This window comes from Procambarus clarkii, chromosome 81 (genome assembly GCF_040958095.1).
Source record: "Procambarus clarkii isolate CNS0578487 chromosome 81, FALCON_Pclarkii_2.0, whole genome shotgun sequence".
In the NCBI taxonomy this organism is placed as follows: Eukaryota; Metazoa; Arthropoda; class Malacostraca; order Decapoda; family Cambaridae; genus Procambarus; species Procambarus clarkii.
In genome coordinates, this window is record NC_091230.1 from 2063043 (window position 1) to 2090968 (window position 27926).

General features: G+C 48.4%; 1 protein-coding gene across 2 annotated transcripts in view; it reads right to left on the reverse strand.

Moving 5' to 3' along the window:
* Positions 1-27926, reverse strand: part of LOC138349711 (inhibitor of nuclear factor kappa-B kinase subunit epsilon-like) — a 139923-nt gene that overhangs the window by 106199 nt on the left and 5798 nt on the right. Inside the window, exons 2-3 of one of the 2 annotated variants that reach the window (XM_069315591.1) lie at positions 20478-20528; positions 9633-9743 (exon numbers count right to left, since the gene is read on the reverse strand). In XM_069315591.1, the coding sequence (XP_069171692.1) occupies positions 9633-9743; positions 20478-20516 (150 nt within the window). In that variant the 5' untranslated portion in view covers positions 20517-20528. The remainder of the gene's footprint in view (positions 1-9632; positions 9744-20477; positions 20529-27926) is intronic. The other variant, XM_069315592.1, reaches the window with a different exon arrangement.

Sequence of the window (27926 nt, forward strand, 5' to 3'; positions counted from 1 at the left end):
ACATAATTGAATCAACAATATGCACACCATATTTTTGAGTACAGCAATGATTCACTCATTTTATTATATAAATATATCAAACTACTCACTATTGAATAATATTACAGCAAAAAACTATGAAAAAACAATCAGAGACATTGAAATAATTAGGTAATTATCTCTTTGTGGCAACTCCGGCCTGACAGCTGGCGAGCAACAGACCGCCTGGGACGCACGCTGAGTCAGCGCCTATTTTTTGCCAGACTTCCCCGCCCTATAGCGGGCAATATATGCCACTTACGATTTTTTTATTATTTTTCCCGTGATCAGTGAACACAAATTAACAGGTTAGAAAAAATAATTTTTTTTTTCAAAATTACATGCGCCTGTGGGGAAGAAAGGATAACCCTTAGCATGTTAAGGGTTAAACATGGCGTCTGTTTACAAGAGCCCTGAGGAAGCTGATGTGAACCCTGTGTAACCGGGGACCATTTGAACCGTAGCCGGCATCCTACGTCATATATGTATACCATGCGCACGGTGGGACATGTTACTCTGGTCGTATATATATATACATGCCATGAGCAGTTTAAGGGTTAAAGTACGTTAAATGTATATACAGTACAGTACAGTACAACCTCGATTCGACGTACCCCGATTCGGCCAATCTCCTGCTAGGTCGCACATTTTTCAGGCTGGATTTACTCACCTGGTTCAATGTACTCTGGTTCGCCGAAGCGGGGAATGTGTGGATTTGTTTATGATGTTGGGACAGAGTTCACAGGGTGGTGGAAAACTTTCCCATTCTATCACAGGTTACAATTAATAATTCCTTCATATGCCAAGTTGGATCACACAAGTGGACCACACAACAAGTGAACCATATTAACCAAACATAAGTTAGAGCGGTCCACACAACAAGTGAACCATATTAACCAAACACAAGTCAAACTGAACCACACAACAAGTGAACCACATCAACCAAACAAGCCAGATTGGTCCACACAACAAGTGAACTTTTTTAACCAAACACCAGCCTGAGTGATTATCTAGAGATGATTTCGGGGCTTTTTAGTGTTCCCGCGGCCCGGTCCTCGACCAGGCCTCCACCCCCAGGAAGCAGCCCGTGACAGCTGACTAAAACCCAAGTACCTATTTTATTGCTAGGTAACAGGGGCATAGGGTGAAAGAAACTCTGCCCATTGTTTCTCGCCAGCGCCTGGGATCGAACCCAGGATCACAGGATCACAAGTCCAGCGTGCTGTCCGCTCGGCCGACCGGCTCCACACAATAAGTAAATCATATTAACCAAACACTAGCTACCTGACTGGTGAGGGGACAGTGCTTTCGATTCGTAGTCCTGAGGTTCCAGGTTCGATTCCCGGTGGAGGCGGAGACAAATGGGCAAAATGTTTCTTTCACCCTGATGCCCCTGTTACCTAGCAGTAAATAGGTACCTGAGACAGCTGCTACGGGCTGTTTCCTGGGGGGGGGGTGTAACAAAAAGGAGGCCTGGTCGAGGACTGGGCCATGGGGATGCTAAGCCTCGAAATCGTCTCAAGATAACCTCAAGATCTCAAGAAGTCAGAGTGATCCACACAAGTGAACGACTTAGTTTCCATGATTTTCGTTCACTGATTTGTAGCACACGTACAGTATCTTTGTAAATTAACTTAAGAGGCTGAAGCATGAATAGTGTTGAAATCTTCTTATGTACATTTTCTGTGATGAAACAAGATGAGTGAGGGTGGACACACAAGGGAATACTGTACTGTAAGCCTCACTTTACAGTGAGGCTTCACTCACTTTTGTCTGTGTCGTCATAGTTCAGTGACCCATGACTATGAAAGTTTCCGTTTAATAAATCATTTTTAAAACCGATGATTTAAAAGCTCTTTATTATCATAATTATATTGATAAACTAACAAAAACAAAAAATATACTGAACTGTAATATGATAGACATCTGCTACTTGAGAAATTATTTATGTTATAGGCTCTAGCTTTCAAAACAACTCGATCGCGGGTGGACTGGAAACACAGCACCATGTGCTTTTCGTTTGAATTTTTCGTTACTGCTCAGTGACCTATGGCCTCGAAATAATAAAATTAACAAATCATTTCAAAAATAAGAATTTCTATAGCTCTAATTATCCTAATAATGTTGCTAAACTAAATATATAACCCAAAAATATATAATGATATAAATCCAATATTTGAGAGAAATTTGTTACTGGATCTGGCTAAACTTCAACCTACTGTAGGGTTATCTTGAGATGATTTCGGGGCTTGGCGTCCCCGCGGCCCGGTCCTCAACCAAGCCTCCTTTTTGTTACACACCCCCAGGAAGCAGGCCATAGCAGCTGTCTAACTCCCAGGTTACTTTATTACTTTAGATTTACTGCTAGGTAACGGAGGCATCAGGGTGAAAGAAACTCTGCCCATTTGTTTCCGCCTCCACCGGGGATTGAACCCGGAACCTCGGGACTATGAATCCGAAGTGCTGTCCACTCAGCAGTCAGGGCCCCTTTTAAAAGCTAAGTCCTGGGTACCTGCTTACCGCTAGGTGAACAGAACCGTTAGTTGATAGGAAATACACCCAACCATTTCTTTCCCGACCAGGATTCGAACTCAAAATATTGATTGGAAATCGAGATCAAACCCGACTGTATTACTGGAACACTACTGAGTGTATAAACCTAGTTCTTTGGTGTTAGCCGCCCATCTGCCTGCCCCAAACAGCCGCCCATCTGCCTACCCAAATCCACCCACCCTGCCCGAATAGCCCACCCTCACCGCCCACCCGAACTGTTGCCCACCCACACCGCTTGCCCAAATAGCCGCCCATCCACCCGCCCAAATCCACCCACCACACCCAAATAGCCACCCACCCTCACCGCCTGCCAAAATAGCCACCCAAATAGCCATCCATTTGCCTGCCCAAATCCACCCAGCCTGCCCGAATAGCCACCCACCCACACTGCCCGTCCAAATAGCCATCCATCCGCCTGCTCAAATCCACCCACTTGACCCAAATAGCCAACCACCTACACCACCCGCCCAAAAAGCTGCCCATCTACATGCCCAAATCACCGCACACTAAAAAATAGCCTCCCGAATAGCTGCTCACCCACATCACCTGACAAAATAGCCACCCATCCGCCTGCCAAAATAGCTGCCCATCCGCCTTCCCAAATTCACCCACTCGACCCGAATAGCCACCCATCCACACCTCCCGCCCAAATAGCCACCCATCCACCTGCCCAAATCCACCCACCCTGCCCCAATAGCCGCTCACCCACACCGCCCGCCCAAACAACCACCTATCCACCTGCCCAAATACACTCGCCCTGCCCGAATAGCCGTCCACCCACACCGCCCGCCCAAATAGCTGCCCATCCGCCTACCCAAATCAACGCATCCCGCCCAAATAGCCACCCACCTGAATACCCACTCACCCACACTACCCACCCAAATAGCTTACTATTCGCCTGCCCAAATCCACCCACACTGCCCGCCCATCCGCCTGCCCAAAATCAACCCACCCCCCACCCAAATAGCCATCCACCCACATCGCTCACCCAAATAGGAACCCATCTGCCAAAGTCTGCTTGCCAGTCAGCCACCAATCCATCCATGATGTGATTGGTGTTCAGAGATAAACATTCCAGATTTTTGAGCTCATGAAGAATGGTTGAAAAGATTTAGGAATAGGCATAATATTAAGAACTATTAATATTAATATTAAGATTGCCGGAGAATCATCAAGCAGTTCAAACCAACACAGCAGCAGCGGGCACCAGCAAAGCTGATGCAAACACCTAGAACATCGTGTGTGGGGTGTACAGTTAGAACAAGTGTTAAATTTAAGTACATAGTGGTAAAGTGTTAAAATTAAAGTTGCAGTAATTTTATTGTACAATAGTTTTTATAAACTGTATTGTAGTACTCAACATACAGCTGAACTACATTACAGTGTGTCCTCACTTGAACGAACTATATGGGGCGAAGCCGATTCGTTCCAGTGCGGAATTCGTTCCATCCGTCCGGCCCCAACAACCGTCTTATTTTTTTTTTTTAAACATATGCCAGGACACATTAGTTTGTTTCTTTGTTGTGTGGTGCTTCATTATAATATCTTTCATGCTCTTTTGGTGTCAATAATAATCTGAGATGCGAGAATCACCATCCCCCACCCCACTCACACCATCCCCCCACACCACCCACACCATCCTCCACACCACCCACACCATCCCCCACCCCACCCACACCCCACTCACACCATCCTCCACACCACCCACACCATCCCCCACACCACCCACACCATCCCCCACCCCACCCACACCATCCCCCACCCCACTCACACCATCCTCCACACCACCCACACCATCCTCCACACCACCCACACCATCCTCCACCCCACCCACACCATCCCCCACCCCACTCACACCATCCTCCACACCACCCACACCATCCTCCACACCGCCTACACCATCCTCCACACCACCCACACCATCCCCCACCCCACCCACACCATCCCCCACCCCACTCACACCATCCTCCACACCACCCACACCATCCTCCACACCACCCACACCATCCTCCACACCACCCACACCATCCTCCACACCACCCACACCATCCTCCACACCACCCATACCATCCCCCACACAACCCACACCATCCTCCACACCACCCACACCACCCACACCATCCCCCACACCATCCTCCACACCATCCTCCACACCATCCTCCACACCACCCACACCATCCTCCACACCACCCACACCATCCTCCACACCACCCATACCATCCCCACACCACCCATACCATCCCCACACCATCCTCCACACCATCCCCCACACCACCCATACCATCCTCCACACCATCTCCCACACCATCCCCCACACCATCCCCCACACCACCCACACCATCCCCCACACCACCCACACCATCCCCCACACCACCCATACCATCCCCCACACCACCCATACCATCCCCCACACCACCCACACCACCCACACCATCCCCCACACCACCCACACCATCCCCCACACCACCCACACCATCTCCCACACCACCCACACCATCCCCCACACCACCCACACCATCCCCCACACCACCCACACCATCCTCCACACCACCCACACCATCCTCCACACCACCCACACCATCCCCCACACCACCCACACCATCCCCCACACCACCCACACCATCCCCCACACCACCCACACCATCCTCCACACCACCCACACCATCCCCCACACCATCCCCCACACCACTAACACCATTCGCCCCCACCACCCACACTCCCCACACCACCACCCACACACCCCACACCACCACCCACACCATCCCCCACACACCCCACACCACCACCCACACCATCCCCCACACACCCCACACCACCACCCATATCATCCCCCACACCATCCCCCACACCACCCACACCATCCCCCACACCCCCACACCATCCCCCACACCCCCACACCATCCCCAACACCACTACCACCATTCGCCCCCACCACCCACACACCCCACACCACCACCCACACACCCCACACCACCACCCACACACCCCACACCACCACCCACATCATCTCCCACACACCCCACACCACCCACATCATCCCCCCACACCCAACCACACCACCCACACCAACCCACCCACACCCAAACCATACCCAAACCATACCACACCACCCACACCGTGTATTGAAGCAGCAGGCTTGGAAGCGTCTCAACTCGCCCGACAAAAAAAATGATGGGTTGACAGGTCTCCTCTCACACCTCCAGGACCCCCCCCCCCCCCCACCCCCCAGGTACCCGGCCATACACACCACAATGCCAAGTCAGCTATTGTTTTCTTCAGGAACAATAAAACGTGTTAATGATTAATAATGTATATTAATACACGAAAATTAACATATTTTGGCATAAATATTTTACAGCTAAGATCGAGATTTATAATAGAGTATAAATGAGAGGTTTGGCAGCCATGCGTGGTCACCACCCTTCTCTCTCCACTTCCACCTCCCCTGACAACACCTTCCATCACTGACCCCACCTGCCTCCCCTGACCCCACCTGCCTCCCCTGACCCCACCTGCCTCCCCTGACCCCACCTGCCTCCCCTGACCCCACCTGCCTACCCTGACCCCACCTGCCTACCCTGACACCACCTGCCTCCCCTGACACCACCTGCCTTCCCTGACACCACCTGCCTCCCCTGACCCCACCTGCCTCCCCTGACCCCACCTGCCTCCCCTGACCCCGCCTGCCTCCCCTGACACCGCCTGCCTCCCCTGACACCGCCTGCCTCCCCTGACCCCACCTGCCTCCCCTGACACCACCTGCCTCTTTCCACCACCTGCCTCCCCTGACACTGCCTGCCTCCCCTGACCCCACCTGTCTCCCTTGACCCCACCTGCCTCCCCTGACACCACCTGCCTCCCCTGACCCCACCTGCCTCCCATGACACCGCCTGCCTCCTCTGACACCACCTGCCTCCCCTGACCCCACCTGCCTCCCCTGACACCACCTGCCTCCCCTGACCCCATGTGCCTCCCCTGACACCACCTGCCTCCCCTGACCCCACCTGCCTCCCCTGACCCCACCTGCCTCCCCTGACCCCACCTGCCTCCCCTGACCCCACCTGCCTCCCATGACACCGCCTGCCTCCTCTGACACCACTTGCCTCCCCTGACACCGCCTGCCTCCCCTGACACCGCCTGCCTCCCCTGACACCGCCTGCCTCCCCCGACACCACCACAAATGATGCCAGCCTAATTTATAGGTATTAGTACAGTACGTAGGCTGTTAGAGGAGGGAGGGATGGATCCAGGAAACAACCCCCCCCCCAATGGCTCAGGGAGCGACCGGCCGGCCACACAATGCCGGCTGTTATCTACACCCCAGTTGTATTAAAAATTCTGTGAAAAGGAAATGTGTTCAAACTGTTTATAATATGTACTGTATATATTACAATTTTCACCATTATTATTGCTCCAATATGACATTTTTCTAATAAAAAGGCTATTTTCAGTGTAGATAATGCGATAATTATCATTAAATTGACTCTTGGCATCTGACGACGAGAGGAGAGTGAGTGGTCTCTGTGGTCAGGTGGAGGAAGGAGGGTGGGGGCGGGGGAGCACGTGTTGCCTCCTGACAACAACTCTCTCACCAATGCCCCCCCTGACACCATTTTATCACCATTTTTATCACCATTTTATCCCTAGAAACAATGGGTAGGGATAATAAAACACTACATAACTGTTTACACTCTGGCGAATCATAGTTGATGACAGCCAGCTCAGACGCTCGGCCTCGGTGACCGCTTGGACGAACATTCCTCACTTAATCGAACATTTGTATGTTCCACTGAACATTTGGTACCGAATTCAATTTGTTCGGCTCTTCCGGGAATTCGATAGAGCGGGGTTCGTTAGTCTGAGGAAGCACTGTATCAATACAGTGCTAACTGCATAATACAGTACTGTATGTACTTACTGTATTGTATTCACAACTCTTATGAGAATTCAAGATGTACATACTCCAACAATAAGATAAATAAAACTATAACACTATTTTTTTTAGTAGAATAGTTACTTATAGGTTCAGCATATAATGATAGTGTATTTTAATTGAGTACAAAAAAAAAGACACTGACACAAATGCCTCCTGAAGGTCACCTGTTGCAACAAATACAACCCTGCAACAAACCGGGTTGGTCCCACATAGTTCACCGAATTGAGGTTGTACTGTATACAATTTGAGTAAACGTCGCTGAAAGGTGCACATCGTATATATACAATTGAGGGTGCCGCGCACGATTTAAATGACCCGCACCTACACTGGGGTCTCATCAGCTTCCTCAGGGCTCTAGTAAACAGACACCATTTAAAAAAAAATCGTGGGTAACATTCTCGGGTGTGAGAGCCTCAGTACTGAATGACTAAGACTGGCACACGCAGCATAAGCCAACAGCATTGCTGTTCTGCTTGAGATCACAGCATCGCCTAATAATGTAAAAATATATATGTAACTGCTATTATTTAGTGATGATAGTATTACAGAAGACCCCTGACTATGATAAAAAATGACCAGGATTCTGATAATAGCAGGATTGTGGTGATAATTAGCACTGTGCATAGTATGGTGTGAGGAATAATCTTGGTGAGGGAGGGAGGTAGTGTTGACTGCTGACTCTGTATAATTACCTAAGTAATTAGCTAAGTGTAGTTACAGGATGAGAGCTATGCTCGTGGTGTCCCATCTTCCCAGCAAAATTATCTCATATCACCTGACTTTGATAATATTAAAAAAGGCTCCGCCAGGAGTTGAACCTGAGTCTGCCACTTTAAAGCGGCCGTGCTGACCGCTGAACCTCAGAACCGGGCAAATAAAGAACTGTTGGTGGCCTCCTGTGCTCCAATACAAACCACGACCTTTATTGGCTAGTGTCTGCTGTCTGTGTCCTCTCCCACCATGCCCACCTTGAAAGAAATGCCAGCCTCAGAGGTCGAACTGATGACCGATTGAACACCAAGTCCGACCTCCCTGTCTGGCCATGACTTTTCCCTAAGAAAGATTGTCCCGAATTCTCTGGGCTCGACCTGAAGACCATCAGGACTGCGGCAGTCGTCCCAACAACCAGGTCATGACTTTTCAACCTGTGTGACAACCTGTTATTGTCTGGACTCACCATACCAGCTTAGTGGTTCACTATGGTAAACACAAATGAATAACAGTATGGTTCGAGGAGGAATATTGGTAAGTGAGGTAACATTGCCTGTTGGCTGGGGTATTGGTGGCCACTATGTTCTTTGGACACCATACCAGCTTAGTTGAACAGTTGGTTCACACATTTTATTATATAAATATATCATACTACACACTATTGAAAAATATTACTGCAAAAAAAAAAAAAAACATAAAAAATCAGTCAGAGACATTGAAATAATTAGGTAATAATATCTTTGTGGCAACTCCCACCTGACAGCGAGGGTGGAGGAGACCAGTGCGGGACACTGTCAGCACCTCAGTTTTGCCAGACTTCCTCGCCCTATTGCAGCCAAATTATGTCACCTACGATTTTGTTATGTTTCCCATGATCAGGAAATACATTTTAACAATCTTAGAAGAAAAAATTTATTGTGTTCGATTCCCGGCAGCAGGGTGGCCGGATAAGTATGAGCAGTTTGAGTAGTCTGTGTAATTGGTGTGTGATGGGACCTGTGGTTTGTTGTGCTATGTGTTGTACTTATTGTGCGCCTTCAGGCCGGTGTTATGTTTCGTTCTTATGACCTTGTTTTATTGTATTTCTTAGCATGCTTTGCATGTAAATATATAAAAAAAAAAAAAAAAAAAATAGCCACATATACTATAGGTTCTCCACCCTTGCTCTAGATTATCAAATGCAGATGACAGAAATATTGAGTACAGGTTAAATGTTAAGGTAATATTAACATTAATAATATGCAATAGCATATTATTATTATTTAAATTATGCAACTCACATTTATACATGTCAGCTTTAATTTCCCATAAATTCCAGTGCATAATTTGAGCTCTACAAATAAACTTTTGTTCAACATGCCTTTGTAAATTACATACTGTGGAAAATTTTGATTACTGTATATGGTATACTTACTCTGTTAACTCCCTGGAAGACAGCCCCGGTTGCTCCTTTCCCCAGCACTGATGTTGTACACCACACATAGTTTGCTGAACCTCGCAGAAATGACATCCCGGACACGCTCACCTGACATTTCAAAATATAAAGTCAAGTCATACTAACACCCAACACATTGTAGCATGCAATGAAGTTATATTATATATGAGTAACAATGCTTTTACAGCTGAAGCACAATAACAAGAGTGTTTTCCTTTTTTGTTTTCCTTTTTTTGGAAAGAACAGTAATCATACATAAAATTACAACTCACCATTCATGAATGAACAGATATACAATATCTTATAAAAAGTATTTTCACTCGTACTACTTCAATGCCAAAAACAACACTAACCAATTATACTCACCCGCTTATTATTATATAATACAAGTGTCAAGAAAAACGGCATCTTCACTAATATCATTCACAAGCTCTTTTTTTTTCCTTTTTTTTTACAACAGTGAACAATGAGAGCCAAGCCTTGCACAGCTTATTCTATCTCCAATTCCTGTGTATATTATTACTTTAGAGATACAGCACAGTATTCATCATTAGCCTGCATATTTTGTCTACAAAACTTACTGCATACTAATAATACACTGTACAAAGAAAATTCACCATAAAATATATACGGTATACAATTTAAATAATGCCAGTCTCAGTGATTATTAAATTTGCTTCTTACAATTTCTAAAATTCAGAATAAAGCATTACTTAATTATTGCACATGATAAAAAAGAAATAGTTGTACACATGAAAAATATTGCACATAATCATTTGATAAGGATCACATGAATTATATTATGAATATTAACACATAATTCAGCACTTGAAATAAAATTTTAGTTGAATTTCAAAAGGTTATATATATTGCCATAAAATGTTTTTGATTGCTGCATCTTTAACACAGTGCTGTTTGGCCATTTTATCCATTAGGAATTATGAGTACTGTTCTTAAAGTCTACTAGCATTTAAATGGTGTACAAAAAATGTTTGAAACCTAAAAACTCTAGTGTTAAATGTAAAGAAATGTCTTTCACTGGTAGATGCTCAGTAGCTCCCCAAACTTAGCTCTAGAACTCTGAAGAGAGACCCACCCACACCTACTCAGAGACCCACCCACACCTACTCAGAGACCCACCCACACCTACTCAGAGACCCACCCACACCCCAGCATCATCCAACTCCAAGCCCAATTGCCAGGTTGGGAGAAGCCATTTTGGTGAGGGAGGTGGCGCCATCTGCATGATTTGTCACGCTGGGTAGGGGTGTGCTCTTTGGGCACTATACCAGCTTAGATGAACAGTTATGGTGAACAGAACATGTAGATACTTATATACGTCTGTATATAGTGAATAAAAGCAAAAACAGTATAGTGGGATGAGGATGTGGGCAAGTCAGGTGAGAGGTGAGGTGAGGGAGGGAGGGACAGCCAGTGGTGGGCTGCCACTCGGCATACCAACTTAGTGATTCGTTATGGTGAACACAAATGTAGACACTTATATATTACCTGTGTACATTGTGTAATAACCGACAAAGTATTTGTTTCTTGTTTTATGAACACAATAATTGAATCAATAATATGCACACCATAATTTTGAGTACAGCAAAAATTCACACATTTTATTATATAAATATATCATACTACACCCTATTGAATATTATTACAGCATAAAAACGAGGAAAAATCAATCAGAGACATTGAAATAATTAGGTAATTATATCTTTGTTGCCACTCCTGCCTGACGGCTGGGGTTGAGCAGACCGCCTCGGAGCCATGCCGAGTCAGCGCCTTTTTGCCAGACTTCCTCGCCCGCTAGCAGCCAACACATGCCACTTACAATTTTATTATTATTTTTCTCGTGATCAGGGAACAGAAATTAACAGGTTAAGAAGAAAAAATAATTTTTTTTATTTTTTGTTATGTGCCTGTGGGTGACCAAGGCCAATTAGACCTTAGCAACACAAGGGTTAAAATTGAAAATGATTTTCTGGTCCATAGGCTGAAGTAGAGGAGTGGTGTTGGGAGGAAGGAACTTTACTGTAACATATCTAAATTCCTCAAACAATGCACCCTCCAAGCCTGGAGGCTGAGCAGGAGCATTGTCGAGAAGAAGCAGGGACTTGAGTGGCAAACTGTTCTCCTGCAGATAATTTTTAATGGAAGAGCACCTTACCTTGAGGTTACCTTGAGGTGCTTCCGGGGCTTAGTGTCCCCGCGGCCCGGTCGTCGACCAGGCCTCCTGGTTGCTGGACTGATCAACCAGGCTGTTAGACGCGGCTGCTCGCAGCCTGACGTATGAGTCACAGCCTGGTTGATCAGGTATCCTTTGGAGGTGCTTATCCAGTTCTCTCTTGAACACTGTGAGGGGTCGGCCAGTTATGCCCCTTATGTGTAGTGGAAGCGTGTTGAACAGTCTCGGACCTCTGATGTTGATAGAGTTCTCTCTCAGAGTACCTGTTGCACCTCTGCTTTTCAATGGGGGTATTCTGCACATCCTGCCATGTCTTCTGGTCTCATGTGATGTTATTTCTGTGTGCAGGTTTGGGACCAGCCCCTCAATTATTTTCCACGCGTAAATTATTATGTATCTCTCCCGCCTGCGCTCAAGGGAGTACAGATTTAGGCTCTTTAGTCGGTCCCAGTAATTTAGATGTTTTACTGAGTGGATTCTAGCAGTAAAGGATCTCTGCACGCTCTCCAGGTCAGCAATTTCTCCAGCTTTGAAAGGGGCTGTCATTGTGCAGCAGTACTCCACTCTAGAGAGCACAAGCGTTTTGAAAAGTATCATCATCGGTATAGCATCTCTAGTGTGAAAAGTTCTTGTTATCCAACCTGTCATTTTTCTTGCAGTTGTGACGGCTACTTTATTGTGTTCTTTAAAGGTAAGGTCTTCCAACATGAGTACACCCAGATCCTTTACATTGCCTTTTCGTTCTATGTTATGATTTGCCTGAGTTTTGTACGTGGTTTCTGTTTTTATATTTTCAATTTTTCCGTAGCGCATGAGCTAGAACTTATCCTCGTTAAACACCATATTATTTTCTGTAGCCCATAAAAAAACCTGATCTACATCTGATTGGAGGTTTGCCGTGTCCTCTATGTTGCCAACTCTCATGAAAATCCTAGTGTCATCTGCAAAGGATGATACAGTGCTATAGGTTGTGTTCTGGTCTATGTCCGATATGAGGATGAGAAAAAGTACTGGAGCAAGCACAGTACCCTGGGGAACTGAGCTCTTCACGGTTGATGGGCTGGATTTTATTTTGTTGACTATTACACACTGGGTTCTGTTAGTCAGGAAATTGTAGATCCATCTGCCTATTTTCCCGGTAATTCCTTTTGAACGCATTTTATGTGCAATAACACCATGGTCACATTTATCAAAAGCTTTTGCGAAATCTGTGTAAATTACATCAGCGTTTTGTTTGTCTTCCATAGCATCTAATGCCATATCATAGTGGTCCAGCAACTGCGACAGGTTTGAAGTGGCAAACCACTTCATTCACCCACTCGGTACAAAATTGCCTTCTCACCCCATGCACTATTAGCCCTCCACATAACACACATTTTGCTTTTATGCACATTATATTTTTTGAAAACCCTTGGATTTTTGGAATGATACACAAGCAAGGGTTTAATTTTAAAATTGCCACTCGCATTGTGAAGGGGGAGTGGCGATTTGTTCATGCACCTTCAGCGCAGGAGCAGGCCAAAGGTGAAACAAAGCACGAGACAGCTTGCACGAGAAACAAAGCACGAGAGAGCCTCGCAGTCAGAGAAGGGCGCCAGATAATCGGGAGACGCCTCGACCACGCTAACGCAAAGAAGTCCATCTCTGGGGGATCGTACTTCTGGCAGAGCCAACTAAACGAGTCAGCATCGACCGTCCATTCCATTGACAGGGGAATGAACCGGGACAGGCCATCCGCCAGGACATTGGACACCCCTGAACATGAATGGCCAGGAGAACTCAGCATACAAATCGCCCAAAGCGGCCAGCCCCAAAGAGACAAGGACCGCATCGAACCCCTGCAGTTCAGGCAATGAACCACAGGCGAGCAGTCCGAATGAAGTTGGATTGTCAAACCTCGAGCGACCCGAATCCTTTGAAACGACATCCACACTGCTGCAAACTCCCGCACAGTGCTGTGGACCCGTTCTTCCGCCGGGCCCAACCGCCCCTGGCCGGCCTGGTGAGCACTGGTCACAAAGCCCCAGCCAAGAAACATGTCCATGAACACATCGAGCAAGGGCTCAGGTAGGCACCAAGGCACTGAACCCAGAAAAACCCGAAGAGGAAGCTGGCGATGCACCAGCCAATGTAAGGCATCCAGAGGCCAAACCCAGCGATTGCGAGAGAGGCAGAAGGGACGTCCCAAAAGGAACAAGAACAGCCAACGAAGCCAAACCCAGCCATGCCTGGCGGGTAGACCAACACAGATAAGTTCAGACTCCTGCACAAACCCTCGACCAACCCCCTCATGACACGGTAGCCCTCCAGAAACAGTTGAAGGCGGGACCGCAGCTGCAGAAGAGCCTACGGAGGGAGATACAAGGAAGTGGTCCTTGAGTCCCACACGAGACCCAGCCAGGTCCAAACCTGAGAGGGAACCAAATGGGACTTCCTCCAGTTCACCAAGAACCTGAACCCGGCAAGCTGGGAAAGAACCAAATCCTTGGCGAGCAGCCACAGGTACTGGCTGGGAGCCCACACTAGCCAGTCGTCGAGATAGGCCAGAACCCAAACCCCTAAGAGACGCAAGTGGGCTACCACGACCCGGGTAAGGCATGTGAAAATGTGAGGTGCTAGATTCAAGCCGAATGGAGAGGCGATGAAAGTGGTAAGCCTGATGCCCTACAACAACACCAAGGAAGTCCATGAACCCCGGATGAATTGGGATGAGGCAATACGCATCCCGGAGGTCCAGGGAGATCATCCAAGCGCCCGCTCCAAAAGAAGACGGACCTAGGACAGAGTAGTCATCTGAAAGGAGGGGCAAAAGACCCAGGGGTTCAGATGGGACAATTCCAGAATGAACTGCAGGTCCGCACAGTCCCCTTTTGGAATCAGAAACAGGCGGGAAACCCACTTGGGGGACGAGGATGTTTTGACCATGCCCAAGCGAACCCACTACAGGATGCCCCGACAGCACAGGGAAAGAGGCCTGCCCCATCAACCCCGAACCCCCCGAAGAAGAAAGAGCCACCCAACACCACCACAGGCCACAAGAAACATCCCGAAACTAGACGAAACTGCCTGCAGAAAATGCACTACCGCAGACTCTGCAAACAGCAACGGACAAAAAAGGGATGAAAACCTAAGAGCCAGGGCCCAAGCAGATTCCAAAGAGTGGACGAGCACCACCTGTCGGCACGCGAAATGATAAGCAAAGAACAGAGACATTGCTTCCTTCAGAATTGGCGCAAACAACTTCAACAAGGCAACCGACGCCTGAGCCGCTGAGGCAAGCACCCCGGACACTGGCCCGGAACCCAGTTACTCCACATCCTCCGCAAGCCAGTCCGAATACAGCTCCAGCAGGGAAAAGAAGACTGAAGCCAAATGCCCACGGGTGCACAAATCCTCAGCGACCAGGGGCGCCGAAAGGTAAGGGACCTGCACGTGAAGCTGCACCTGGTCAATATCATGAGGAAGCACAGGAGCGAACAAGCATGCATTGAGGCGCTCAAACTCACCCCCCAGGTAAACCCGAATGACCGTAGTCAACTCCTAATACTGAAGCATGCGAGTCCAACAGAATGCATGCCACACCCCTAATGAAAAGAAAGGGCAGTCTGCAGGTCAGGAAGACTCCGGCACCTCGTAACGCACCCAGTAAGAAAAAGAAGAGCCAAGCTCAAAAGAAGGATCCATTATCGAGGAGTAATCCAGGCCTCGCAGGAGGTGAGCCACAAGAGCCTCCCACAAAGATGCGAGAAACAACTACACGGCAGTGAGGAGAGAGGCAGAAAGAAATTTTGAAAAAGGGATTGCGGACAAATGTAAAACAGAACCAGGTCTATTCTATAAATTCATAAACAACAAATTGCAGGTAAAGGATAATATTCAGAGGTTGAAAATGGGAAATAGATTCACGGAAGATGAAAAGGAAATGTGTGAAACACTAAACGAAAAGTTCCAAAGTGTGTTTGTACAAAATGAAATCTTTAGGGAACCAGATACAATAAGAATTCCAGAGAACAACATAGAACACATAGGTGTGTCTAGAGACGAAGTGGAAAAAATGCTCAAGGAGCTCGGTAAGAACAAAGCAGCTGGCCCAGATGGCGTTTCACCATGGGTTCTGAGAGAATGTGCATCTGAGCTCAGCATTCCACTTCACCTGATCTTTCAGGCATCCCTGTGTACAGGAATCGTAGCAGACGGGTGGAAACAGGCTAACATAGTTCCAATCTACAAAAGTGGCAGCAGGGAAGACCCCCTCAATTATAGACCTGTATCATTGACAAGTGTAATAGTGAAAGTATTGGAAAAACTAATCAAAACTAAATGGGTAGAACACCTAGAGAGAAATGATATAATATCAGACAGACAGTATGGTTTTCGATCTGGAAGATCCTGTGTAACGAATTTACTCAGTTTCTATGATCGAGCCACAGAGATATTACAGGAAAGAGATGGTTGGGTTGGCTGCATCTATCTGGACCTAAAAAAGGCTTTCGACAGAGTTCCACATAAGAGGTTGTTCTGGAAACTGGAAAATATTGGAGGGGTGACAGGTAAGCTTCTATCATGGATGAAAAATTTTCTGACTGATAGAAAAATGAGGGCAGTAATCAGAGGCAATGTATCAGAATGGAGAAATGTCACAAGTGGAGTACCACAGGGTTCAGTTCTTGCACCAGTGATGTTTATTGTGTACATAAATGATCTACCAGTTGGTATACAGAATTATATGAACATGTTTGCTGATGATGCTAAGATAATAGGAAGGATAAGAAATTTAGATGACTGTCATGCCCTTCAAGAAGACCTGGACAAAATAAGTATATGGAGCACCACTTGACAAATGGAATTTAATGTTAATAAATGTCATGTTATGGAATGTGGAATAGGAGAACATAGACCCCACACAACCTATATATTATGTGAGAAATCTTTAAAGAATTCTGATAAAGAAAGAGATCTAGGAGTGGTTCTAGATAGAAAACTATCACCTGAGGACCACATAAAGAATATTGTGCAAGGAGCCTATGCTATGCTTTCTAACTTCAGAATTGCATTTAAATACATGGATGGCGATATACTAAAGAAATTGTTCATGACTTTTGTTAGGCCAAAGCTAGAATATGCAGCTGTTATGTGGTGCCCATATCTTAAGAAGCACATCAACAAACTGGAAAAGGTGCAAAGACATGCTACTAAGTGGCTCCCAGAACTGAAGGGCAAGAGCTACGAGGAGAGGTTAGAAGCATTAAATATGCCAAAACTAGAAGACAGAAGAAAAAGAGGTGATATGATCACTACATACAAAATAGTTACAGGAATTGATAAAATCGACAGGGAAGACTTCCTGAGACCTGGAATTTCAAGAACAAGAGGTCATAGATTTAAACTAGCTAAACACAGACGCCGAAGAAATATAAGAAAATTCACCTTCGCAAATAGAGTGGTAGACGGTTGGAACAAGTTAAGTGAGAAGGTGGTGGAGGCCAAGACCGTCAGTAGTTTCAAAGCGTTATATGACAAAGAGTGCTGGGAAGACGGGACACCACGAGCGTAGCTCTCATCCTGTAACTACACTTAGGTAATTACACCTCCCTAGGTGGAATGCGGGAAGCCAAAAACCTCCAGAAGAAAGGAACCGAAAAACCCGAGAGAACCCGGAACCGAATCCAGGAAGGAGCCGACCTCGTTAGGGGCTGAACTCAGATGGAGGGAATCGAAAATCCCTCCCCTGTAATAACAAGCCCCGCTCAGAGGGTACCAACACCCAAGCGAGGTCAAATGAGGCCCAAGCCCCCAAGTCAGCCCATCCCCCACCCCGAGAACCTCCACACCAGGACCCGGGGCCAAGCCTTCCTCCAAATCCTCCGCCTCAAAAAGAAAAAGCAGAGCCCACCGGAAAAGCAGGAGAGAAGGGAGGCCCACTGGTCAGACACAGAAGCACTGGCTGGAGGAATTGCCTCCGTCGCCACACCGGATGTGGCATCCCCCGAAACTGCCCAAGTCTCACCGCCAACTAAACCCTACCCTGACTCCGAAACCCTCAGATGTTTCGGAGCCGGGAGCAGGGTGGGGGGGAGGAGGAAGCAGGATGAACTACAGTAGGGGAAGAACAAGGGGGTGCGAATGAAACCAAAAACGAGGTAACTAACACCCCCCAAGTTCAGGTCCCTATAACCCAAATGGGGCAGCCGTGGAGCATCCGGAAAAGCAACCAACTGAGTGCATTGCAGTAACCTAAACCTTGCATGCAACGTGGAAGCTGTGTGCACGCGAATATCAAGATCAGAGGACTGGGTGAATTCGAGTACAAGCAAGGAACACCACTTGCAGGACTCCGGGTCAAAGATATAACTGACCCAACAGGCAGCATAGTGGAGGCAGAACTGGTGAATGTCACCCTGAGACGGGGACAGCGCAACCATCAAATTCGCACGAAGCGAGGTGGGACTTGAAGGACTCCTCCATCGAACCAATGAGCCCCAATGGGGGTTTTCAGGGCCCTTAGGCTGACTGCTAAAGGAAGCCCAGGCAAGGTACTGCTAACCAGTATCCCAGCGATACCAAGCAATCAAACTAAAAGCTGAACCTCTGCGACGTGTACAATCACGGGGACCTAGAAGAGGACCACCAAAAATACAAGTGGACCTATAGCCACACAAGGCTATAGCCCCATCAGGCTATTGCCCCACCAAGGATATTGCCCCACCAGGCAAGCAAAACAAAAAGAAAAAAAAGACGCAAAAGCACAACGTCACCAGAGGAACATAACAAGCCGCTATGTGTTTATCAGACAGCTGCATAGTACCTTGTGCCCCAACCAGCGATGATTACCTCTTACCCAAGATCAAACACTAGCAGTAACAAAACCAACTGACCCCAAGGTTTTTTTTTATTGCTCGGGCAATTGCCGAGCAGTAAAAGAACCCTGCGGAGGTAGTTTCCGAATGGCTTATGGACGATAACCCTAAACCGCAAGGGCAGTACTTACAGGGCACCTAGGGAAGGTGACCCTAGGCGCATGCAGCCCCAGTACTTCTGGAATTACTCCTGGCTCGCACACCACCACACCACAGCACAACACCACAAGGCATAGCACTGCTCAAGGATTAGAGCCAGAGTCGACCAACCGCCACTCAACACAACAACCTCTGAACTGGGGTTGGGTAGCCAATGTGGGAGGTCTGGGACCCCCCATTCCCCTTCCCAGGGAGAAGGGAAGCGCGCAGACAGCAGCGCGGTGGCTGTGGTGACGTTATGCTTGTTTGCTTGTTTTCTGGTTGGGGAGTTCTGCTTGCTCGTTCGGCTTTCGGTTTGCAATGTTTAATCAGCTGTAGTTTGTTTTGGGATTCATACCTTTCCGGGTGCCTGACCTGGTAGATGGCAGATATAGACTGCTTCCAACTACATGGGGGTGTCTTTAGGCCATTGCTCCTCGTGCCTCGCTGAGGGGGGGGGGGGCAGGGTCTGGCTTGTGGTCCCCGGTAGACAGAACGCCATTGCTTGACTGTTGGCATGGTCTAATATATACACATCAGCCCGGTATTATTGTAACCATGATATTGAAACCATGTAGTCTAAAGTCCTCAAAGATCAGGAAATCATTGGCAAAGCCTAACATTTAAATACTGTAGGCAGGAGCCCTGGTCGAGAACCGGGTCATGGAAATGCTAAGTCCCGGAATCATCGCAAGATAACCGTAAAGTAACGTAAGCTTAGAGAGCAGAACAATTAAAAACTAGCTACACGTTAACTGATAGCATGTCCCCCAAATCTGCACACACACACATTGCCTCATAAATGTGGTTTGCAATGATTGCAAGAATTTGCAAAAGTTATCTGCTAGAGGCAAGAGTGATGGGGTTAGGAACCATCATCATGGAATGAAAAAGTTGAGGAATACACACACAGGAAAAGTCCCATGAGGGCATAAAAAATAGAACAGACTAAAATAGTAGATTCAGATAGGGCTGAGATTTTTTGTTTGTAGCTCCTCTCACAAGGAAAGTTCTTTTGAAAACAAGGTCCCAAAGAACACACGGACTGGTTTACAAATTACCACATTTCTTTCTCTAATGAAGAGGCATTAGTCTACCCTATCAGTAACGAAACATTATGTGAGCAATAAAGACAAATATTTTCATGCATGTATTACTATGTCTACTGAAGGTTTATACAATGTGAAGACAAACTGAAAATTTTAGAAGAGTACTATTAATTACTGCGTACTCTGCTCTGGGGTATCAGGTATAAAATATATACTAGTTTCTGCTTTTCTAAGAAGCCTACATGGTTAACCTCATAGCATGAATAAGAGAAAGTAATGAACAAGCAAAGTATTTATAAACTTAAGTAGCTCCAAACTCGAAAACTATTCAATACAACAATAACATGGCAGAAATTAAATAACTAACACACTCACTAGCATGGCTTAGAACTGCACTATAAAATATTATAGAAACTAACTGAAGAAAATTCAAAAGATATCCAGATGTCTAAAGCAGCTTGATATTGTATAACAGCAATAAGGTTAAAAGTACAATATTTATTAATATTGTATCTATAAATACTGAAAGCCCTAATCACCACCACCAGTTATTGCAAGCGCATGCACTACAACTTTTTGTTAGTACCTCTCGTTTACTTGCATCCGAGGATTTCTTAGAGGTCATTTTTGCACGATTCTGAAAAGGGGACATCTTTATGAACATGCAGTTAATGAAATTATAACTAGTACAGTAACAGATGTTATGTGTGTTAGTATTGCCTTAAAAGTAACTACGGACAATTTTAATTTACTCTTACAATCTAACAAAAACATAAAACATAAATTTAACCATGCGTCACACAAAAATAAAACACATAATTATTTAACAAATGTGCATATTCTATATAAGAGACACCATAACCTCAACTTCATTACAGGTCTACCTACTGTACCCCATGTAAAGAATGTGCTATACAGTGAACCCTCAGTTGGAGGAAGATTGCAAAATATTGATTAGCACAACAATACTGTACTGTACATGGTTTATTTTATAACACACAATTATAAAAGACATGAGGTGGCAACTCGGGTAACATGGGATTTTGATCATGCTGCCACTCACATGAGATGCCCAAACCGAAGACCCCTCCCAAATGTGGAAAAAGGAAATCACGTCTTTCAGCGTGATTACTGTCTCCTCGTGTTGTTAGGGCTTGGCAGTGCCTCTGTTGTTGGCAACAGCATTTAGTATCAATAGTTCATTGCATCCATTTCGCTTATTGTCTTGGGCATTTTTCACATCCAGGCTATTTATGCTCCTTCGTCTTGATCTGTATTTAAGACTGAGTTTTCTCTCCTCTCCTTGTCTTTCTGTAGCTCTTTTAGTGTGGCTTTGCCTTTTCTATGTTCTTTTGTTCCTAGGGGTTATTTTCTTTGTTTCCAGCCTTGTCCTTTTCTGGTTGAATGAAACCTGAATTCAAATCATTTATATATATAAAACAACAGAGGTCCCAGGACAAAGCCTTGAGGCACTCCAGTAACAACATTATCCCACTCTGACTTAACCCCATTTATACTAACTCTGTTCCCTCTGGAACAGCCATGCCCTAATCCAACTTAATCGCACCCCCCAATACCATGAGCCTTTAATTTTAATCAGTCTTGCACGTGACACTGTATCAAAAGCTTTGCTAAAGTCAAGGTATACAACATCATAATCCTTACCACTATCAACTGCCTCAACTACGCTGGAATAAAAAGAATAGAAAATTTGTTAATTTAATTTCCTCTCTGAGGGACTTCCTTCCAGACATGGGTATTCACAACATCCCTGCCCTCCTGTCTCTCCCCCGCGAATACTTTAATGTATTCATGGGACTCTTAATGCTTCATTTCAGCTACTGAATTTTAATGATGCCTTTTACTTCATTACCTTAATGACGTGTTACAGGACGGGCCTGGAGCTGCCTTGTCCCCCTTTTTTCTTGGACTACATGCTGTTGAACATGGCCGTTCCATTTTCCTTCCACGGGCATGCTACATGCGGGGCGCCATGCCACCCCCACTACCGGCAGGGAGTTTATTCCTGTTTATAACGCTTTATACGATTTACAGTGAAAGTACGTTGTCGATTCAAGATTTTTCCTTGCACCACCATACCTGGTTTTCACTTACGCTACCCCCCCCCCTTCTCCACAGAAACGACGTGGAGGGGAACACCCACACCCTCTGGGACAAGGAGGAGGGCGTGGTCCGGCCTGCTCCCACCTGACTCCGTTTCAGCCGACCGCTTCCCATTCATCCCACGTTTTTGCCCCCTTTCCTTAGGATCCTGCTTATGTACCCTGTCTAGCCTCGGGCTTATCAATAATAGGCAATAAAGTGGTACCTCGGTTTAAGAGTTTAATCCGTTCCTGGAGACAGCTCGTATTCCGAAGCTAATTTCCCCATAAGAAATAATGGAAAATAAATTAATCTGTTCCTGACTACCCCAAAAAACCAGCGTTTAATGTAATGAAATGCCATTTTCTGGGTGAGTCCCGGAGGCTCCCCGGAGCTATCCCAGGCTGATATGCTAATGTCAGACTTTGGCATCAGTCATGTGTATGGAGTTCTTAGGCCTACCGGGGACCACAGCCAGAACCGGGACCCCTCAGAGAGGCCAACCCGTTTTCGCAAATTTAATAAGTCAATATTGACTTATTAAATATGTGCATAGGTGACATACTTAACATAATAGATACCCTTAAAAAGATTCATAGAAAACACCGACCTTACCTAACCTATTTAGTATTTTAAGATAAGCATCTTATTGCTTCGTAATTACAATTATTACCTAACCTATAATAGGTATAGGTTAAGTAATAATTGTAATTACGAAGCAATAAGATGCTTATCTTAAGATACTAACAAGGTTAGGTAAGGTTGGTGTTTTCTATGAATCTTTTTAAGGGTATCTATTATGTTTAGTATATCACCTATGCACGTAGTTAATAAGTCAATATTGACTTTACGAATTTGCGAGAACGGGTTGGAGAGGCAAGGGGAGCAATGGCTTATAGACGCCCCCCATGTGGTTGGAAGCATTCTATGTCTGCCATCGACCGGAACAGGCTCCCAGAAAGGTAAGCGCCTCAAAATAAACCCCTATTCAGTTAAAATTGCTACCAAAAGCCGAACTAGTGGATAGAACTCCCCAACAGAAAAACAAGCAAACTAGTGTGACATCACACGCCACCGCGCCGCTGTCTGCGCAGCTCCCCCCTCCCCGGGAGGGGGTAGGGGGAGGCCCCAGACCCTCCACACCAGCTACCCACACCTCGGTTCTTGATGGATGTCAAAAACGCGAAAAAAAACGCCGACCGAAGGGAGAGAGGGATGCCGGGGAGCCTCCGGGACTCACCCAGAAAATGGCATTTCATTACATTCAACGCTGGTTTTCTGGGGGGAGCCCCGTCGGCTCCCCGGAGCTAACTACCCACAGACGGAAAAAGAGGGACTTACCCGGGAGGCGGTCGTCGCTCACTCCTCAACTCGAAGCCGAGACAACTGGCTGCAACCGCCAACCCAAAGTAACACAGGCCCGACGAGGCCCAGGGACATTCACAAGGTAATGAGCAGCCAGGCCCCTGTTCGACCGCCAAAATCCCCGCGCCCGAATATCAGACCAAGACATATTCCCAAAGACGGCAGCAAGAGCCGCGAACTTACGAACGTCATGCGCACGGGGATAGACCACAGGCTGGCTGGACTTAATAACCCTACGGACGACCTGGGAGACCCGAACCCACGAACAGGGAAGAAGGGAAACCGGATCAACCCACAGCGCATCCCCGGACACAGAAGCCATGGCGCACAAATAACGGCGAAGTGCCGCAACCGGACACAAAACATGATGCACCCCCGACCTGACCAACCAAGCATCAACCACCCACGGACCCCTCCGGAACGCAGCAGTCTCATTCTTTGCCAGAAAAGAAGGAGATGGCTGCAAGCAAACAAAACAATCACCACGACCAAAAGAGCAGAAACCCCTGCGCCAGAGGAGAGCATGAAGCTCCCCGACCCGACCCCCAGAGGCCAAAGCCAACAAGAAAAGAGCCTTGGAAAAACAATCCTGGACCGAAGGGGCCACAATGAAACGAGGAGACGAAAGGAAAGCGAGCACTCTGTCCAAAGACCAGGACAGCTAAGGCGGGGCATGAGCAGGCCGGAGGTGAAACAATGCATGAGACAGCTTGCGAAACGGCGCAGACGTAACATCGATACCGAAGGCAAGGTGAAGCGGCTCCGCCAGTGCCACACGATACGAGGCGACAGTGTTAGGCATAAGATGACGGTCCCGAAACAACCATGAGAGAAAGGACAAGACCACCCGTACAGACAAGGAACAAACACGACGAAGACGCAAAAAGAAACAGAAGGACCGCCAGGAAACTTCATACTGCCGCCGAGAAGAAGCCCGCAGGTGGGACACCTACAAGGAGGCCACCTGATCACCATAGAGATGATGATAAACTCGAGTCAAAAAACCCATCTTGAAGTTATCTTGAGATGATTTCGGGGCTTTAGTGTGCCCGCGGTCCGGTCCTCGACCAGGCCTCCACCCCCAGGAAGCAGCCCGTGACAGCTGACTAACACCCAGGTACCTATTTTACTGCTAGGTAACAGGGGCATAGGGTGAAAGAAACTCTGCCCATTGTTTCTCGCCGGCGCCTGGGATCGAACCCAGGACCACAGGATCACAAGTCCCGCGTGCTGTCCGCTCGGCCGACCGGCTCCCATACGCCAGGACTCGACGAGAAGATTGAACCAGCCACGTGACGTACCGGCCCGATCTGCTGAAAGAGGCGGAGCCACGGAAAAACCCTCGGGTTCGGACACTGAGCAACCAGCGCCTGAAACCAAGGCTGGGCCGGCCACCATAGGGCCAGAAGGACAACTCTCCCCTGGTAAGTCTCTAAGCAAGTCAGGACCTGGAGCAACAGCCGAACTGGGGGAAAGAGGTACAGGAACCCCCACCTCGACCAGTCTATCCGAAAGGCATCGACCCCGACAGCCTCGCGGTCGGGGAAGGGCGCCGCATACATGGGAAGACGCCATGACCACGCTGACGCAAAGAGGTCCACCTCGGGGCGCCCGGACGTCTGGCAAAGCCAATGGAAGGACTCGTCGTCGACCATCCACTCAGTGGAGAGGGGAACAAAGCGAGACAAGGCGTCGGCCAAGACGTTGGACACGCCCTGTACGTGAACCACCAGGAGAGCCAAACCCCGAGAACTCAGCAGACGAGTCACCCAAAGCGACCAACCCCAAAGAGACAAGGATCGCATCGAACCCCCGCGGTTCAGGCAATGAACCACTGGAGAGCAGTCCGAATGGAGCCGAATCGTCGATCAGCGGGCCACCCGAATCCTCCCAAGAGCGAACCACACTGCCGCGAACTCTCGCACCGTGCTGTGAGCTCAACGAAAGGACGGACCCAACACCCCTGGCCAGCCTGGTGAGCACTGGTCACAAAACCCCAGCCGAGAGACGACGCATCCGAGTACACATCGAGTGAGGGCTCGGGTAGGCGCCAAGGCACTGAACCCCGAAAAACCCGAAGAGGAAGCCGGTGACGCAGCAACCGGCGCAAGGCCCCCAGGGGTCGAACTCTGCGATCGCGAGAGAGGTGGAAGGGGGAACCCCGAAGGAACCAGAACAGCCGACGCAGCCAAACCTGACCCGGCGGATAGACCACCATCGCGAAGTTCAGGCTCTCGAACAGCCCCTCGAGCAACCGCCGGGTGACCCGAGGGCCCACCAGAAACAGACGAAGGCGGGACTGCAGCCGCAGGAGAGACTCCGGAGGGAGAGACAAGGAGGCGGTTCGAGAGTCCCAAACGAAACCCAGCCAAGTCCGAACCTGAGAGGGAACCAGATGGGACTTCCTCCAGTTCACCAAGAACCCGAACCCGGCGAGCTGGGAAAGAACCAAATCCCTGGCTAGCAAGCAAGCTAACCGTTTGGGAGCCCAAACCAGCCAGTCGTCAAGGTAGCCCAACACCCGAACACCTAGGACATGCAAACGCGCCACCACAACCCGAGTAAGGCGCGTGAACACGCGAGGTGCCAGGTTCTACCCGAATGGGAGATAACGAAAGCGGTAACTCAGATGCCCCACAACAAAACCGAGCCAGTCCCTGAACCGTGGATGAATCGGGACATGCCAATAAGTGTCCCGGAGGTCCAGGGACACCATCCAAGCGCCCGGCTCCAAGAAGAGCCGAACCTGAGACAGCGTAGTCATCCGAAAAGAGGGGCAATGAACCCAGGGGTTCAGATGGGACAAGTCCAAAATGAACTGCAGGTCCACGCAGTCCCGTTTCGGAACCGAAAACAGACGGGAAACCCATCTGAGGGACGACGTCGTTTCGATGACGCCATTTCGACGACGCCCAAGCGTACCAACTCCAAGAAGACTTGACAGAGCGCAGGGGAAGAAACCTGCCCTGACAGCCCCGACCCCCCCAAGGGGGGGCCACCCAAAGGCTGCGCAGGCTGCCGGACACACCCCGAAAGGCCCACGAATTGTGGGACCAGGAGAGGGCGAACAGCGCAAGCCGCTCCCCCCATCGCCCCATCAATAGGGCAAACCGCGAAAGGGCCAGCGACCCTTACGAGACCCAGAACCCCACACAGAGCGAACACCTCCCCGACCAGACGAGGGAGGGTCCGTAGTAGGAGCCGAACCCAAACCTGACACCAGAGGCCTACCACGACGAGAGGAACCCCAAGCCCAGGCACGACCCTTCCAGGAAGACCCACCCCGGGACCCCCGGAAAACCAACAAGTCCGACATCGGACGACAAGCCGCCGACGCAGCCTGAATAAACTACGCCACGGCTGACTCCTCAAACAGAAGAGGACAAAAAGGTGAAGAACGCTTAAGAGCCAGAGCCCAAGCAGATTCCACGGAGGAACCCAGCACTGTCTGCCGACACGCGAGACAGGAAGCATAAAACAGGGAAACCGCATCCCGCAAAATCGGCGTGAACAGCTTCAACAAGGCAGGCAACGAACGCGCAGCCGAGGACAAGGTGCCGGACCCCGGGATGGACCAAAGCGTCCTCACATCCTCCACGAGCCAATCCGAGGACAGCTCTAGGAGGGAAAAGAACCGCATGGCCGAACACCAAAAAGCCCCGGGCGCACAAGTCAAAGTCAAATGAGCGCCGCCAAAAGGGTGGGAACCTGCACATGGAGCTGAATCGCGGGGAAGGGCAGGGGCAAACAAACACTCATTCAGGTACTCAAGCTCGCCCCCCAGGAAAACCTGAAGCACTGTGGAAGCTTCCCGCCACTCCAGCGTGCAGGAACAACAGAAGGAATGCCAGGAATCCAGAACAAACAAGGGGCAGTCCGCTAGCCAGGACGACTCCGGAACCTTGTAACGGAGCCAGAAAGGGAACGAAGTCCCAAACCTGAACTCGGATGGATCCATTTCCGAGGCATAATTCGGGTCATGCAAGAGGTAAGCTGCAAAGGCCACCCGCACCACACCAGGTTGGATGCAATAAGCCGAAAACCTCCAGAAAGACGGAACCGACGTACCCGGGAGAACACAGAACCGAACCCGGGGAGGGGCCGACACCAAATCCAACTCGTACGCAGAGGGAGGAAAAGAAAACCCCACTCCTTGTAACAATAAGCCCCGCTCAGAGGGAAGAAAAACCCAGACGGGGTCCAGCGGGGCCCAAGGCCCCCCAAGTCAGCCCTTCCCCAGCCTCGAGGTCCTTCACCACAGGACCCGAGGCCGAGTCCTCTCCCCAAGCCCCGACCCCACAAGACAAGGACGGAGCAGCCGGAAAAGCTGGAGGAAGGGGGCCCCACTGGTCAGACCCAGAAGGAGCCCCCCCCCCCGGAAGGAGCACCCCCCGAAGCTGCCCGAGTCTCGAGATCAAGTAACCCCTGCTCTGACCCCGAAACCCTCAGATGCTTCGGGGCCGGAAGCAGGGGGGGGGGGGGGGGGACCAGAACGAACAGAAGGGGAAGGACGAGGAGGTGCAGACTGAACCAGGATCGAAGTGACCTCACCCCCCCAAGTCCGGGT